This window comes from Talpa europaea, assembly GCF_964194135.1.
Source record: "Talpa europaea genome assembly, chromosome: 8".
Classification (NCBI taxonomy): domain Eukaryota; kingdom Metazoa; phylum Chordata; class Mammalia; order Eulipotyphla; family Talpidae; genus Talpa; species Talpa europaea.
This window is the reverse complement of record NC_140075.1, coordinates 59,852,648-59,867,485: the sequence shown is the minus strand read 5'-3', so window position 1 is coordinate 59,867,485 and position 14,838 is coordinate 59,852,648. Positions and strand designations below refer to the sequence as shown.

The 14,838-nt window shown below is 43.5% G+C and overlaps 1 protein-coding gene across 1 annotated transcript; it reads left to right on the top strand.

The window, feature by feature from the left end:
* Positions 1-399: 399 nt before the first annotated feature.
* LOC311176003 (ribonuclease pancreatic-like) lies at positions 400-1,107 on the top strand. The gene has a single exon (XM_084241289.1). The coding sequence runs from the start codon at positions 415-417 to the stop codon at positions 880-882; it is 468 nt and encodes a 155-aa protein (XP_084097415.1). The 5' UTR covers positions 400-414; the 3' UTR covers positions 883-1,107.
* Positions 1,108-14,838: the final 13,731 nt, after the last annotated feature.

Sequence of the window (14,838 nt, the reverse complement as noted above, 5' to 3'; positions counted from 1 at the left end):
GTCCCTTGAGCTGGAGGACAGCAGGGTCTGTCAGCCCGATTCTGTCAGGGCAGCTCATGGTTTATTTGAAAGGATCCTCTAATGAAGCGGTTGAGAGCTATGTACAAATGCATTTTACATTAAAAATTGTCTAGTAGTCACAGACAGGACTGCCAGGGTTTAGGTCACTTTGGCGCTCTCACCCATGGAGGGGAAGATGATGCTTCTGTCAAGCAGGAGTAACATGTTCCTGTGAACATTATATGTGTGTGATTATTTGGCAGATCTCACAGGAAGAGGGTGACTTTCTTGCTGATCTAAAGTGAAACTGAAACCAGGGAGCCCAGCGGTGGGAGAAGGGGGTCCGTTATTTAAGAGGCGGCTTTTCCTCCTCTCTCCTCTCCCAGGAAGGGCCTCCAGGGGAGCGCGGCCACCATGGCTCTGAAGTCCCTCGTCCTGTTCTCACTGCTGGTCCTGGTGCTGCTGGTGCTGGGGGGTGTCCAGCCTTCCCTGGGGAAGGAATCTCGGTACCACAGGTTCCAGCGGCAGCACATGGACCCAGGCAATTTCCCTGAAAGCAACCCCACCTACTGCAACCTGATGATGAGGCGCCGAAATTTGACGCAGGGGCGCTGTAAGCCGGTGAACACCTTTGTGCACGAGTCCCTGGTGGATGTCCAGGCCGTCTGTCTTGAGAGAAACATCACCTGCAAGAATGGGCAGCCCAACTGCCACCAGAGCCACTCCAGCATGCGCCTCACAGACTGTCGCCTGACTGGTGGCTCCAAGTACCCCAACTGCGCCTACCGGACCACCCAGAAAGAGAGATACATTATTGTGGCCTGTGAGGGAAACCCGTATGTGCCTGTCCACTTTGATGCTGCTGTGGAGGTCTCCACCTGAGGCTGGAGCAGAGATGCTCCCAACACCTCATTCTTGTGGCCCCCACTCTCCAGAGCTCTTCCCTCTTGGCCCTGATGGGAATAATTCAAGTTGGGCTCCTGGCTATCCCACACTAGCATCCCTGCCTGAGGCTTGCACATGTGGTTTGGGGGGTGGGACAGGCTTGTATGGGGCCCCATGTTAACCTCCTCACTGCTTTTTTTTTTTAATAAAACTCACTTGCAACCTGAAGCTGCCCCAGCCAGGGTCTGTCTGTGTGATGCCTTCCTGCAGGGCTGAGAGCCGGGAATCGGGGAGCTCTGGTGAGCAGCACGGGAAGAAATCAAGTGCCTGCTCTTCTGACTATTGTTTTCAGTGACTTGGGAGAATTCTTTCCCATAGATTCTTTGAACACATGATGAAATTTTTAATTGTGGGCCATTTTAGATATTAGGAACTGTGGGACTGTGGGTGTCCTGGTGAGGGGTATGGTTGGTAACATACATCTGAAGAGGGGTGACCCTATGCCAAGAATCATATGTGGTGTTGGAAACCAATGTCATCTGATTAAAACTCAATAAAAAATTTTAAATGAGATACAATCTGGGACACTGTCCCACTGGGTGACCTGACACAGGGTGAGGCTCAGACTAAAATTTCCCTTGACCAAGAAGAACAGCAAGAGCTCAGGAGACCCTGCTCATCTTCAGGGTAGGGAGGAGGACTCTGTGAAGTTATGATCCTAAATGCCCACTTTCATTTTTCTTTGAGTGAGCTAGTACTAAATCAAAGTAGTGGGATATCGTTTTGTAACTGGAAATTGTTGGGGTTGGGCTGCCTGCTGCCACCGGAAGCCAATTTAACAGAGACAGGGATTGGATCTGTAACATGCACTTTAATGTCAGAAAACTGGTCATTTGAGAGAACAGGGTTATTTTACCCCAAAAGCCTGTTCTGACATCTCATCTCAAGCCAGTCTTTTTCTGGTGAACTAAACAAAAACAGTTATCCATAAGTGAACCTCTCGCCACAACACCCTGTCACAATTGGGGCTCTGGTCATCGTTGTGTCCCAGAGTTTGTTGTGGTCTCCTTGCTCATCTTGACCTTAGTAGATGCTGCTTTCCTGGGAAAAACATCCTGATTTTCAGATGACATCAATGTCCAACACTTCTTCAGGCATCACTGGTGTAAGACTCTCAGTTCAAAATAAGAGTTTTATGTCAAAGAAAACACATCATTAATCACATGGCTTTTTAAAAAAATATTTATTTATGCATACAAGAACTGGGGTACTGGCCAGAGGTGTGGTGGGTGAGAGGATTCACCAGAGACAGAGTAGAAAACAGAACAGGCAGACTGACTGAAATACACTACTGACGGGAGCAGTAGGCGAGACAGGAGAGGTCTGCTGCACCACGTGGGTAGCTCCCTGGCTGGCCAGGAATGGAACTGGAGCTGCAGAGGTTGTGGTTAGCTTCACAGTGCTGGGCTTAACCCCTTGCGCCACCAGGGAGGCCCATGTCGTGTTCTCAAGTAGCCTATGTTCTGTGTGTGTGTGTGCAGGTTCCTTCTTCCCTGATCCTTATCATTTCTTGAAAAGTCAAACATTAAATGTAGGAGTTAGAAGGGACATTGAGACCATCAGATTGAGGACAAGTGGATTCCAGCTTGTGCACCTGCTCTAACTGGCAGCCCTGGCCTGCAGTGCCCCAGATACATGTCAGAGGAGGGAGTTTCTTAAACAGTTGCCTCCCAGGGGCACCAGAGTGGGGGCAGAATATGCCACCCACTGACCATCTCTGTCTGAGGTCACCCCTGCCTCTGACATAGGAGCTGCTGGAGCCTCAGGCAGGCCCCGTGCCCTCTTCCCCATGACCCAGCCTATGGGCCTGTGGTCACTCTGCTCCCTTCTTGGCAACCCTTCTTTGCAGACACTGAGAAGACTGGACTCAACTGTCATCACTTCTTCATTTCCCTTGACCCTGTTTACAGTTGCCCCTGGAGAGAGACAGGACCACAGGAGTAGAGAAAGGCCCTGCTTTTAACCAGTTGGACCAGTTCTGTCCTTGTCTTTATCATTTATGAATGTTATGACTGTGCTTTTCTTATTTAGTGAAGTGAATCCTTATCCCTAGGGGGTGTCTGTGTGAGGAGAAGGCCTGCAGGTGAGAGGGGCTGGGACCCCTGGACGTGGAAATGGGGATCTCATTCCTTAGTTAGGATGGGAGCGGAAGTTCGGAAGGTGGGCCTTGTGTGTTTGCAGGAAATCTCAAGTGTCTAGATGGATTTCCCTCAGTCTTCCCTCAGTAAGAAAAGATATTCTTACTTTTTTACCAAATCCAAAACTCTTCAATTTTCCCTTTTGCTAAGGGGGCATGTGAAATGCATGCTCACAGAGTTTTGCTGCCTTTAGGTCCCACATTCACCTATTCTGGTTCTGTTATCCTCACCTCAGGATTGCTGGGGGCCTCCATCTGGGGATCCAGTAGTTGGGAGGACGCTGGTCCAGTCTCAGCCCTGCACACCAGAGAGCCCGTGGGGCGGGGATGTGCTCTGAGTAGGGGACCCTGGCAGAGGGGAGAGGGCACCTGTCCTGGCGGGGTCAGCGCACACCAGGAGAGAAAACTCAGTCATGGACACTCTGGAGTCTCTGCTATGTGGGGACTGAGCTGCTTTTTTATTTGTTGTTGTGGCCTGTTTTGCTGTGAACTTCCCTTTTACTATCAGTTTGCATCCTGCAGGATTTGATAGTTGGTCTCTTTATTTTCTTTGGTTATCACATCATGCTTTTATTTGTCCTTTCAATTGACCCAAGAGTTGCTCCAAAGCATTTTGTTTACTCTCCCCATGTTGAAGTCTTTCACAGTTTACTTTTTGTGGTTGATTTCTAGGTTCAGACATTTGTGGTCAGAAAAGATGCCTAATGTGATTTTGACCTTTGATTGAGATTTGATTCCTGTCCCAACCTATTTGTGTCCTTGAGGATGCTAACAGTGCATTATGTATTCATTTCTGTAGGAAGGAAATTTCTGTATCTGTCTGTTTATTCCATGTGATCAATTATCTCATCTAAAGTTATTATTTCTTTGTTTGCTTTCTGATCTGCCATTAACATAAGTGGTGTGTCAGGATCCTCACTATCAGTGTACTGTGGTCAAGATCTGTTCAGGTCTAATAATAGGTGTTTTCTGTATCAGCTGCAGATGTGCTAGGCTCATAAATATAATGATAGCTATATTTTCTTATGGATCACCTGCTTTATCATTGTATAATTCCCTCTATGTCAATTATTGCCATTTTTGCAAGCAGTTTATGTTATCAGATATTAAATAGCAGCTTCTGTTCTTTTCTCTGAGTTATTGGCTTGAAATCCCTTGCTCCAGCATTTCACTATGAGTCTGTGATGTCTTTAGATTTGATGTGAATTTTTTGTTTTCATAATATAAAAGGATCCTACTTTTTATCCACCCAACCAAACTGTGTTGTTTGATTGGTAAGTTTAGACTGCTCACCTTTAGGGTGATTATTGGTATATGTGGCTTAATTACTGCCATTCTGACTTTTGTTTTCTGGTTATTTTCTATTTTTGCTGTTGCTTTTTCTATGTGTTTCTTTCTTTCTATTTCCATAATTCTTTCTCTCAGTGACTTCATTTTTACTTCTAGGTGTCTCTGCTCCAGACTCTGTTTTGTGGTTGCCATGAGATTTGTATTAAACTTTTTATTTATAAAGAGTCTTTTTTGGTGTTGGAATAGATTCATCATTATTTTACTAACAGATTCTGTCGTTTTCATCATAATCATTATCACAACCATGAAGCAGAACACTATCCCCCCAAATCCTTCTGTGTTATCCCTTTACACCTTCCTCTCACCCAAACACCTGGGAAACACCAGTCTTCATACACACAATGAGCTATTATTGTATGGTTATTATGAAAAACACCTTTATGTGCTACCAATACAAAAATGAATGAAACATAACCTAATCTCCTAAGTACTTTGTATTCTCTCTGGGAAGATGTTTGTGCAAGCTACTGTAGTACAAATGCTTGTGAAAAGTTGGTAAAAACTGATGAAGATAATGCCTAGTCCAGTCATTCAATGTAATTTATACAAAATCTATCAACCTCATTTTTCTTCCCTTGTAGACAATTCTTTCCCAACACACTGTCTGCTCCATGAAGTAAAAATTAAGGCATAATATTTTGTAGAATATGGTTGAATTTGAAGAGCCGTAGAACATACGCTTCAAAATTATTTTGCCACCCAATGACTATTTTTGCCCACTAGGGGCACTGTTGCTCCTGCTGAGAAGCATGTATTGAATGACACTCTTAAATATGTTAAAAACCCACCTCCAAGAAACTTCCCTTATTTATTGCTACTACACTACTTAACTCAATAGCTAACATATCCTCCTGGCCCCTCACCTACAGCAGAGTGATATGCATGGGCCTAAAATTTTTGCCTGTTGGAAAGAGGAATTGGTTTAAAAACAAATAATCACATTTTACAAAATACCTCACCAGTTACCATAAAAATGGCAGAGTCGTCAAAAACCAGGACAGTTGGATAAATTGTCACAGCTGAGAGGAGCCAAAGGAGACGGGACAATTCATTGTAAAGTGGTTTGCTGGATGGAGCCCTGGAGCAGAGACATGAATGACAGTGAGGAAATCTGACTAAGGTGTGGTTTTGTTATAGGGCAACATCGATATAAAATAAAACGGGTTGCCTGGCTATGGGTCCTCACCAGCGTGCTTAAAAGGGACTTATTAATACTCCACTACAGGCACATGCAAAAGGTTAATAAAAGGTTTATTTACAAGGGAAGAGGAATTAAGAAAATGTACAACTCAGGGAGAAAATAGGGAAATAAAGTCTTTAATGCATCCTACCTGATCCGATGACCTGGAAATCCAAAGGCACTCTCAGAGCTGGCCGGATACTGCGAGCTGGCAGAGAGCCAAAATGGGGGATCCTCTCCAAAGCCCACGTGTCTGGCTTTATACCACACCTGGCTGCTTAACCCCACCCTCAGGTCCCAGCCACCTTCCCTTTGGTGGGGATGGGATTTGGAGTTCCCAGTGTCTTTTGGCTTTGGTCTGGAGTGGGGGGTGGAGTCTACAAAGCCTGTATGGAATTAGCTTTAGGACATCCTTTTCCCCCTAACAATTTTAATTGCTGATACAGTGATAAAAAGATCACCCGAATTCTCCCGTCTTGCTCCACCCAGGGATGGACACTCAGGGACTCCCCCAGGGGCACCTTGGGTAGAACCACATTTGGACCTGGTGTTGGTGGATTCCAGAAGTTGAGCAGCAGCCTCTGGGCTGAGGTGTAGCCAGTGCCAAGTCCACCTTCTCTAGTTAACTGTGAGAACAAGAGCTCTAGGAGGAAAGAAGAGAATGTTTCTCCATTTATGGGAAGGAGGGAAGCTGGTTCTTGCTGGTCAACATTTCCCTTCTAAGATTTGTGTGTGAAATTTCCCTGTTTTGGGGTATTTTGGTATAAATGAGGGAAAAGTTTGTAATTCAGTCAAATCAGGTTTCCTGTGATGAAGCTGCCTTATAAATTTTGTCCATGGGCAAATTCCTCTCTGGTCCTCAGTTTCTTCATCTCTAAACTGACTATAACAGCTGCCATCCTTGGTGTTGGTGCCCAAACCAGCAGCAGCATTTCCTCAGGGGAGTCATCCTGATGTCTCACACTCTAGTCCTTGTTAGCCCCTCTCATGCCTCTGGATGCCCCTCCTTCCTGGCATTCATTTAGTCTTTAATCATACATCAGATTGGGTGGTTATTTGGTTAACATCCATTTCCCCCACTAGGCTCTAAGTTCCATGAAATTGCAGATATGACTTTGTCCTTTAATTGATAACACCCACCTGCAATCTGACACACAATCATGATTCAGCAAATTTTTGTGCCAATTACTGATGAAATGCACTGTCTGCATATAAGCACATTTGCCATCAAATGGCAATGGCCTGTTTCTTGCCGGTGTGTGACATGAGCCAGCTATGATTCTAACACTAGATACAATGTGTGGAGGTTTTCCTCAGGTCTAGCGACTCTGCATTGCCAGCTGATTGTCCTGTACTTTAGGGTGAAGAGAGCAATTAAAAGAGCTCCAATGTTTTTATAATTTCTTTTAATGCTTTTAAGCAAATGCAAGCCAATATTTATTTTGTGTGCTGCACCTCCCCCTGCAGCGACCTTTAGGGCTAATGGCTTTCGCCACCGTCCCTAGGTCCGGCTGGGCAAGTGCCGGGGACCAGCCTCCGGCAAAATGTCATGTCAGGGGTTCCTGAAAGGATGAGACGGCGTCGGCGAAAACGAAAGATCTGAAACTTAGGGGCTGAGGGGAAGGGGATGAGGTAGAATGAGGAGACACTGACACTTGGTGAGGTGCTAGTATCTTCTGCTGAGAGACTCAGCAGGTCTTTTTTTATTTATTATTAGTAATAATAATAAGGAAATACATTATCATGTGTAAAGCAAAAACAATTAGTATATTATGTTTCCCATAGACTACTGGCCCCTACAGGTCTCAGCTAGACGGCAGCTTTCAAGGTTAATAGATAATAAACCAGACCTAACATTAAAGCTACTTATTTTTTCATTTAGACAGTTATTTAAAACAGTGAATAACCGCCAGTGCATCCCTATCAGCTAAAGCCTAAGCATCAAAGGACTATTCTATTCACATGACCTTCAGCCGGAGACCAGCTGCTGCTCAGTTATCAGAACTTTTTTTACCTACAAACTTCTTAACACAGTTAACTTCATTTAAAAACTTTCCTAAGAAGGGCCTCCCCGGTGGCGCAGCAGTTGAGCGCTGGTTTGCGAAGCTGCCCGCAGCCTCTGCGGCGCCGGTTCGATCCCCGGCTGCTCCCCGGCCACCGGAGGAGGGTCCCGCATGGCGCGCAGACCTCTCCTGCCGCCCGCTGCTCCCCTCAGCAGTGTACTTCGGTCGCTCTGGTTCTGGCTCTGGTGAATTCTCTCACCCTCCCGCGCTTCTGACTGTACCCAGTGCATGTATAAAACAAACAAATAAAATAAATAAATAAATAAAAAAAACATGCCTCTATAAAAAAAATAAAATAAAAACTTTCCTAAGAAACTTCTAAATAAAAAGGAAACTTCTAAAAATCAAAACAAGGATATACTATAATTGTTATGCTGGATTGCTTGTCAGATATATACAATAAATTGTCTCCCATTGATAACTGGGCCGAATTGTGTAGTAACTAATTTCTAAACAGGTAATTTTCTGTGCCAATTGCTTGCAGTCTGCTGATACATATAATTTATAGCCTAATGTACTTTTCTGATAAATTTTTCTCTCTCTATGACCAAGAACAAAAAGCAAAGGAATGCCAGATCTTCAGCCCCGCGGTGTGAGGCCTTTTCTCTTAGCTGCTTGTCAGTATCCTATCTGGCTGGAGCAACAAGGCCTCCTGCAGCAGGCAAGGAACCAGCACGCAGGGGGAGAACAGCAAAACCCCCTGAAGACATAGATACCACGGAAGCCTGTTGAAAGATAACGACCACCAGGAGCCACTACAGGAATGCTGTCTGCTGGGAAACTTATCTTGCCTTCTCAAGGCCCATAAACTTTATTCTAATACAACTGTCTCTCTAAAATCTTTTCTTTCTCTCTAAAATCTTTTCTCTTTCTCTGTCTAAAAGGTCATTGGTTTGCTGATTAAAAATACGAAATCTAAAAACTAGGCTAATTCAAATGAAACGTTACTAAAATCTGTGTATTAATAGAACTGTTAGCTTAATAATTTCTCTGTTGTATGCTTAGCCTTGTTAGCATTAATCTTAATGATAAAAATATTACATTGTGAAAAGTAAAATTCACCCATGTTAATTAATAGTAATTTAGTGGTAGTGAGTAGTTAAAACAAAAAGTAATCATATAAAACAAAAAGAAAAATTAATAGCCTAACTACTTAGGAATGCGCCTGGGTCCAGATGTAAATCACTGCCCTGTCAATGATAAGGTAAACCTATAAGCAAGCTGATCTCTTCACTGATGTTCGCCATTCCTATGCTTTTAGAAAACATATATATACTGGTCACCAACTCAAATTAAATTACACTCAGATTTACACTCTCTCTTGAAGTGTGTCTGTTTGTCATTTCTTTAACCGAATCCCTGACCACCCTGCGCAGTCTCTCAACCCTGAGACGGCCTCATCGTTCACTGCGGTGCTGGTCCGCGGCATTGTGGGTTGTGTATTCATCTACATTGTTAATTTTTTGGAAAAGTGAACAATCACATTAACAGAAATTAGTCCATTGGAGAGGGACAGGGAAGGACATTGTCATTTCTATCAAGAAGTATGAAAAGTCCCAGAATCTGATCCTCATAAGCTTCTGCTTCTCTGATTCAGGGAGACTCTTGACCCTGCTTCTGCTGCCCCCACCCCCAGCTGTGCTTTGTAAGCTTGTCTCAAAGGTGGGCAAACAGCAAATCTCTGCTTTCATTAGCACTGTCAAGGTAGGTTTGTGTTTTCAAAATGAAATTTACATTTTAAAAAATCATTTCAAGAAAATGATTCACAGTATCATGACAATCAAGAGAAGCAGTTTTAGAGTGCACACTTTTCTGATAAACTCCTTGTAAAGTTCCATCTAAGGCCTTAAGCACAGCAGGTCCCAGAATAATGGCATTTTGTTCAATATCATGTCTTTATCATGATGAAGTGAAATCCCAGCCTGCACTGAACTAAATGACATTATTGGGATCTGGTTTTGTAAAATGTTGCTTCTGTTAAAGGCAGTTTCCAAGAACCCACTGACAACTTTGTCTGAGGAGTGGTTTTAATGCTAAGTGAGTATCCCGATGCGTTTACTGGCTCCACACCCTCTAGGCCACATACATGTTCCTTTGTTCTATCAGAATGCCATGATGGGACCTGATACCCACATTCTGTTTGCACACTGTGTGCAAACATGCATGGGACATGCATTAATTAGTTTACTTAGTTCATTTCCTAGGAACTGGGGTAACTCTTATCAGGTCTAAGCCTTGTGGAGCCACTCCTCGTCCCCCAGGTGACTCTGTAGATAATGGAATTTGAAGTGTTTCCTGTGAAAATGATGCCTGAGCAGGGAGGGAGGCAGAGCGTCAGGGAAAGCCTCAAAGGGGAGATGCAGGGTGGGAGCCTGTGTGGCCTCTGTCCAGGCACTGCACTGGTGGATCCAGTCACTGCATGGAGATCCAGGAGACTGGGTGCTGTAGGTGTGAGGGGGTCCCTGAATTGTGGGCCAGAGCAGAGACCCCACTGGCCAATGTAAGCACAGTTCTGACTCTAATTCTATCTTCTATGCCCCAAAAAGGACTCCTGGAAGCTGATTTGTGCAATTCGATGCTGAGTATTCATGACTGACTGGCAAGGAGGGGGATTGGGGGGTGGATTGTCAGCCTCCACCAGCAGGTTATATTTAAGAAAGAAGAAGCAAGTGAGATGAGCATCTATGCACCATGTGAGTACAAGGTCCTCCTGTGCTATTTGTGGCTACAGAAGTTAGGGCCAATCTATCACACAACAGAAACCAACCTGCCGGCAGTTTTTAAGTGCGCCACTGCATGAGACACATGGGTGATAATGTTGCAGATCATGTTATTCCCTCAGTTAAGTCAAAACAAGCTCTCTTATACTCTGAGAAAGTAATTCATTCATTAGTAGGTGAGATGCTTGTTAATTTCAAAGTAAACATTTCCCTCTCTTTTTAAGTTACTTGATAATTAGTTATAAATATCAAGGTAAGTCACGGTTTTGTCAAAATGCTTGAACACTAATTTCATAAACTCTCAAGGGGGTGTACATACCCTTACAATGCATGATGTCAAAGTCTGTTCAATGTATGTTTCTCCTGTAAGACAAAAATCAGAGATACTCAGTTTATTTTTGGCCAGATATACCCAGATGGTTACATCCTATCTGAATGATATGAGGTCTTCTTGGGTAACAAGAAGATTAGTATGAAAATAAACACTTGTGTTTTTTGAAGTTAGTTAAAGTCAGTTTTAAGTCCCTTTTCCTTGGATGTCTATGGTTTCTCAGGTGACTTCTTGGTTTTGGCCTAGTTGATACGAGTCTTGATTCCAGCAGGCTTCACTGCTGTTGGTGTCACTAGGATTACTTCCCATGGGTCAGTCCACCTTTAGTTGATCTTCTGGCATTCATGTTTTCCCAATGTTTTCAGCAGAACCTGATCTCCCAGCCAGAAGGAATGCACAGGGCCTGGGAGAGTAGAGTTTCCAACAGATGCATGGGCTTTAGTTATGTTAAGAAATTGACCAAGGTGACATGCATAATTTTTAATTTTTAATTATTGGTCTATCACTGTGTCATCCAGTTTGAGTATGGTCTGTAATAGTCACCCATATATAATCTCACATGGACCGAAACTGAGCCTACTTTGGAGACCATTGTTATCCTAAGTCAATAGGAAAAGATCGGTCCCTGTGAAGGTGTGTTTCCTTGTATAATATTGCAATGGTTTCATTCAAAGTGTGATTCAGCTTTCCCACTTTATCTGATGATTGAGGTGTCCAGGTGGTATGCAGCCTCCATTTGAGTCTCAGTTTCCCAGTTGTTTGCTTACTCCCCACCCCAACCTATGTTCTTCAGAGGCAAGCAGGTCCTTTGTCACTTGTATACTGCCAGGCAGTCTATACTGATGGATGATGTCCTCTAGCAAACTGTTGACACTTTTCTCTGCGATTCTTTTACTTCAGGTGGGTAACGTGTCTACCCAGTCCAAGAAGGTGTCCACACAGACTAAAGTCCACCTGCCTCAAAGGGATACTATCCCGGATATTGTTTTAAGTCCATTTTTGGATTGTTTTTCTGACAAACTACACAGTGGGCTATTGCTCTATGGACAGCCTCAGACAGTCCCCAGACCTATAATCCACAGCCTGATAGTCACCTAAAGCATCTCTTCTGAAATGAGCTCACTCATCTATTTGCTTAATATTTAGCCCCACTACATGGGCAGGAAGGAATATTGTCCTCTGTTTTTTTTTTTCTTTTGAAGATTTATTTATTTATTTATGCATACAAGAGCTGGGGTACAGGCCAGAGGTGCAGGGGGCTGAGAGGATCACCAGAGACAGAACAGGCAGAATGACTGAAATACACTGCTGAGGGGATCATTGGGCAAGACAGGAGAGGTCTGCCTCTATTGTCCTCTTTTTGTTTCTTTGTCAGTTATCTGATGCAGTCTCTGTGAATCCCCACCTGACAGTTTTTTCTAAGTCATCAAAATAATGTTGTTTAATTTCAGACAAGTTGAGCTCCTTGGCAGCTTGTCACCCAAGTTGTTCCCTTTAATTGATTCAGTACTGCCATTCTGATGTTCTAAACAATGCATCACTTCTACCTGCTCTGGAGCTTGTACTACTTCTAATAGCCTGAGAATTTCTGTTGCATATTTGATTTCCTTTTTTTTTTTTTGGAAGTAAGCAGTCCCCTCTCTTTCCAAATTGAACCAAGCATATGTAAAATTTTAAAAGTATACCTGGAAAAGATGTAGACATTTGCCTTCTTCCCTACCAATAGCTTGAGTGCTCATGTTAGTGCAAAGAGTTCAGTTTTGGGGGCCAATGTCCCTGGTGGCAACGTGCTGGCCTCGATGGCTTCTTCTAAAGAGACCACAGCATACCTGGCTTTTTGGTTGCCTTGGTAAACATAGCTGCTTCTACCAGTGTATAGGGGCCAATAAGCCTTCTAGATGCTGGTCTTTTAAATCTGGTCTTCTGGAACAGACCTCATCTATCTATTCAGTGTATACATGCAATGATTGTCCCATTGTGGGTCTGGAAGGAGGGTGGCAGGATTCAGTTTGTTAACCAATTTTAGAGTCACATGGGATTGTCCAGCAGCACAGACTGATATTTTCCCACTCAGCCTATAGTGAGCCACAAGTTTCCTTTTTGCTCTAAGAGAATAAGTTCTTGATGGGGCACATATATCATTGTGGGTTGGCTTTAGGAAAATTTTTCTGCCTCTTGCAGGAGTTCATAGGTGACTGCTTATAAACAGGCTGGCCACCTCAAAACAGTATTGTGCAGTTTCTTTAATAGATAGGCTACTGGTTGAGTCACATCCCCAACCATTGAGTCAGAACTTCCAGTGTGATTCTCTGTCTTTCATGTACATAAAACTGCAAGAGTTTCAACAAGTTTGGGTTCCCTAAGGTGGGGACATATATCGAGTCTTTTTTTAGGGTCTCAGAAATGAATGAGCACTCCTAAGTCCATTCAAATGGGTCCCATTATTATCCCTTTAAAGCTTCATAAAGGGCCTTGCTGTAAAGCCAAAATTTGGGATCCAGATTCTGCAGTAACCTGCCATACCGAGGAATCCCCTTAATTGTCTGTGGTTTTCAGGGGTCCTAATTTAGGGGATAATGTTTTTCCGGTCTTCAATAAGACTCCACTTTCCTGTTTCAAGGAGGAAATCCCAAAATTTTACCTTTTTGCTGGCAAATTTGGGCCTTTGGTGCTGACATCTTGTACCACAGGTGGCAAAATGATTCAGAGTCTCCATAGTGTTAATTAGGCAGGTTGGGAGCCTGCTGCTCTAAAGGAAGCTGGAGTTTTCTGAGAGTGCTTGTTTTCTCTGCATATGGAGTTTCAGGAGGTTAGAAGTTCTACAAACAGAACTTCCCAGAATTGATTTTTGCTCTCTGAGGACATACTTGTATGCTTGTTCCCTCTAACTAGAAAAACTTGTTCCAGCAGTAACTTATTAATCTGTATAAGCACAAACACAATTGCGTGTTATTTTCTTGTTCCTTTGTTCATAACTTTAGTAAAAGCTTGGCCTGGGGGAGTGAAAGGCACTCTGCCCAGCCTCTCCCTGCTGCAAATTCATTTGGACTCTGAGTCTTCGTTAACAGCTGAGAACTTCACTGGCTGTCTGTGGCATAGGCACTGTTTAAAGGAGTTTCCAGTGATTCATAAATTATCCACATACTACAGCAATCCCTCCTTGAAGTATTCAGTCCTTTAGGTCCTGGCCCAAAAATAGCCAGAGAGTTTTTAAATCCCTCAGGCAGTAGTACTATCTGGCAACCTTGTGTCTTTGCTTTGGTCTTGCCTTTCATAGGCAGAGGCTGTGTCTCTGTGTCAATCAAAATGCAGAAGAAATCCAACACTGAGAATCACAAACTGTTTCCTGGAATGACATTTATCAGAGTATATGGAATAGGAAGAATAAGGTCTATATCTTGTATAATGTCATTGATTGCCTGCAGGGCTTGTATGAAGTTCTCAGCTATTAATGAAGACTCTGTATTCTTCAGTGTGGTTTTTCAACTGGTAATATAGTTGTGTTACAGGGATACTGGGAGGGTCTAATGAGCCCATTAATTTTTGAAACTTTTCATTACTGGTTTGATACCTTCTAGGGCTTCCTTTCATAGAGCATTTTTCGGAGCATTTTTATTTTATTTTATTTTATATATTTTTTTACAAAATTTTTCATTTTTGCACAATGTATGTATTTTCATCTTGGTTATAGTCCCCATGTTAGGGGGAAAAGGCGGTCCCAAAGCAAATTCCATACAGGCTTTGTGGACTCCACCCCCACCCCAGGTCAAAGCCAAAGACACTGGGAACTCCAAATCCCATCACCACCAAAGGGAAGGTGGCTGGGACCTGAGGGTGGGGTTAAGCAGCCAGGTGGATACAAAAGGCAGACACGTGGGCTTTGGGGGGCTCTCTCCATTTTGGGCTCTTGGCCAGCAGCAGCGTCCGGTCAGCTCTGAGAGTGACTTTGGGGTTTCCAGGTCGTCGGATCGGGTAGGACGCATTAAAGACTTTATTTCCCTATTTTCTCCCTGAGTTGTACATTTTCCTTATTTCCTTTCCTCTTGTAAATAAACCTTTTATTAACCCTTTTGTGTGTGTCTGTAGTAGAGTATTCATAAGTCCCTTTAAAG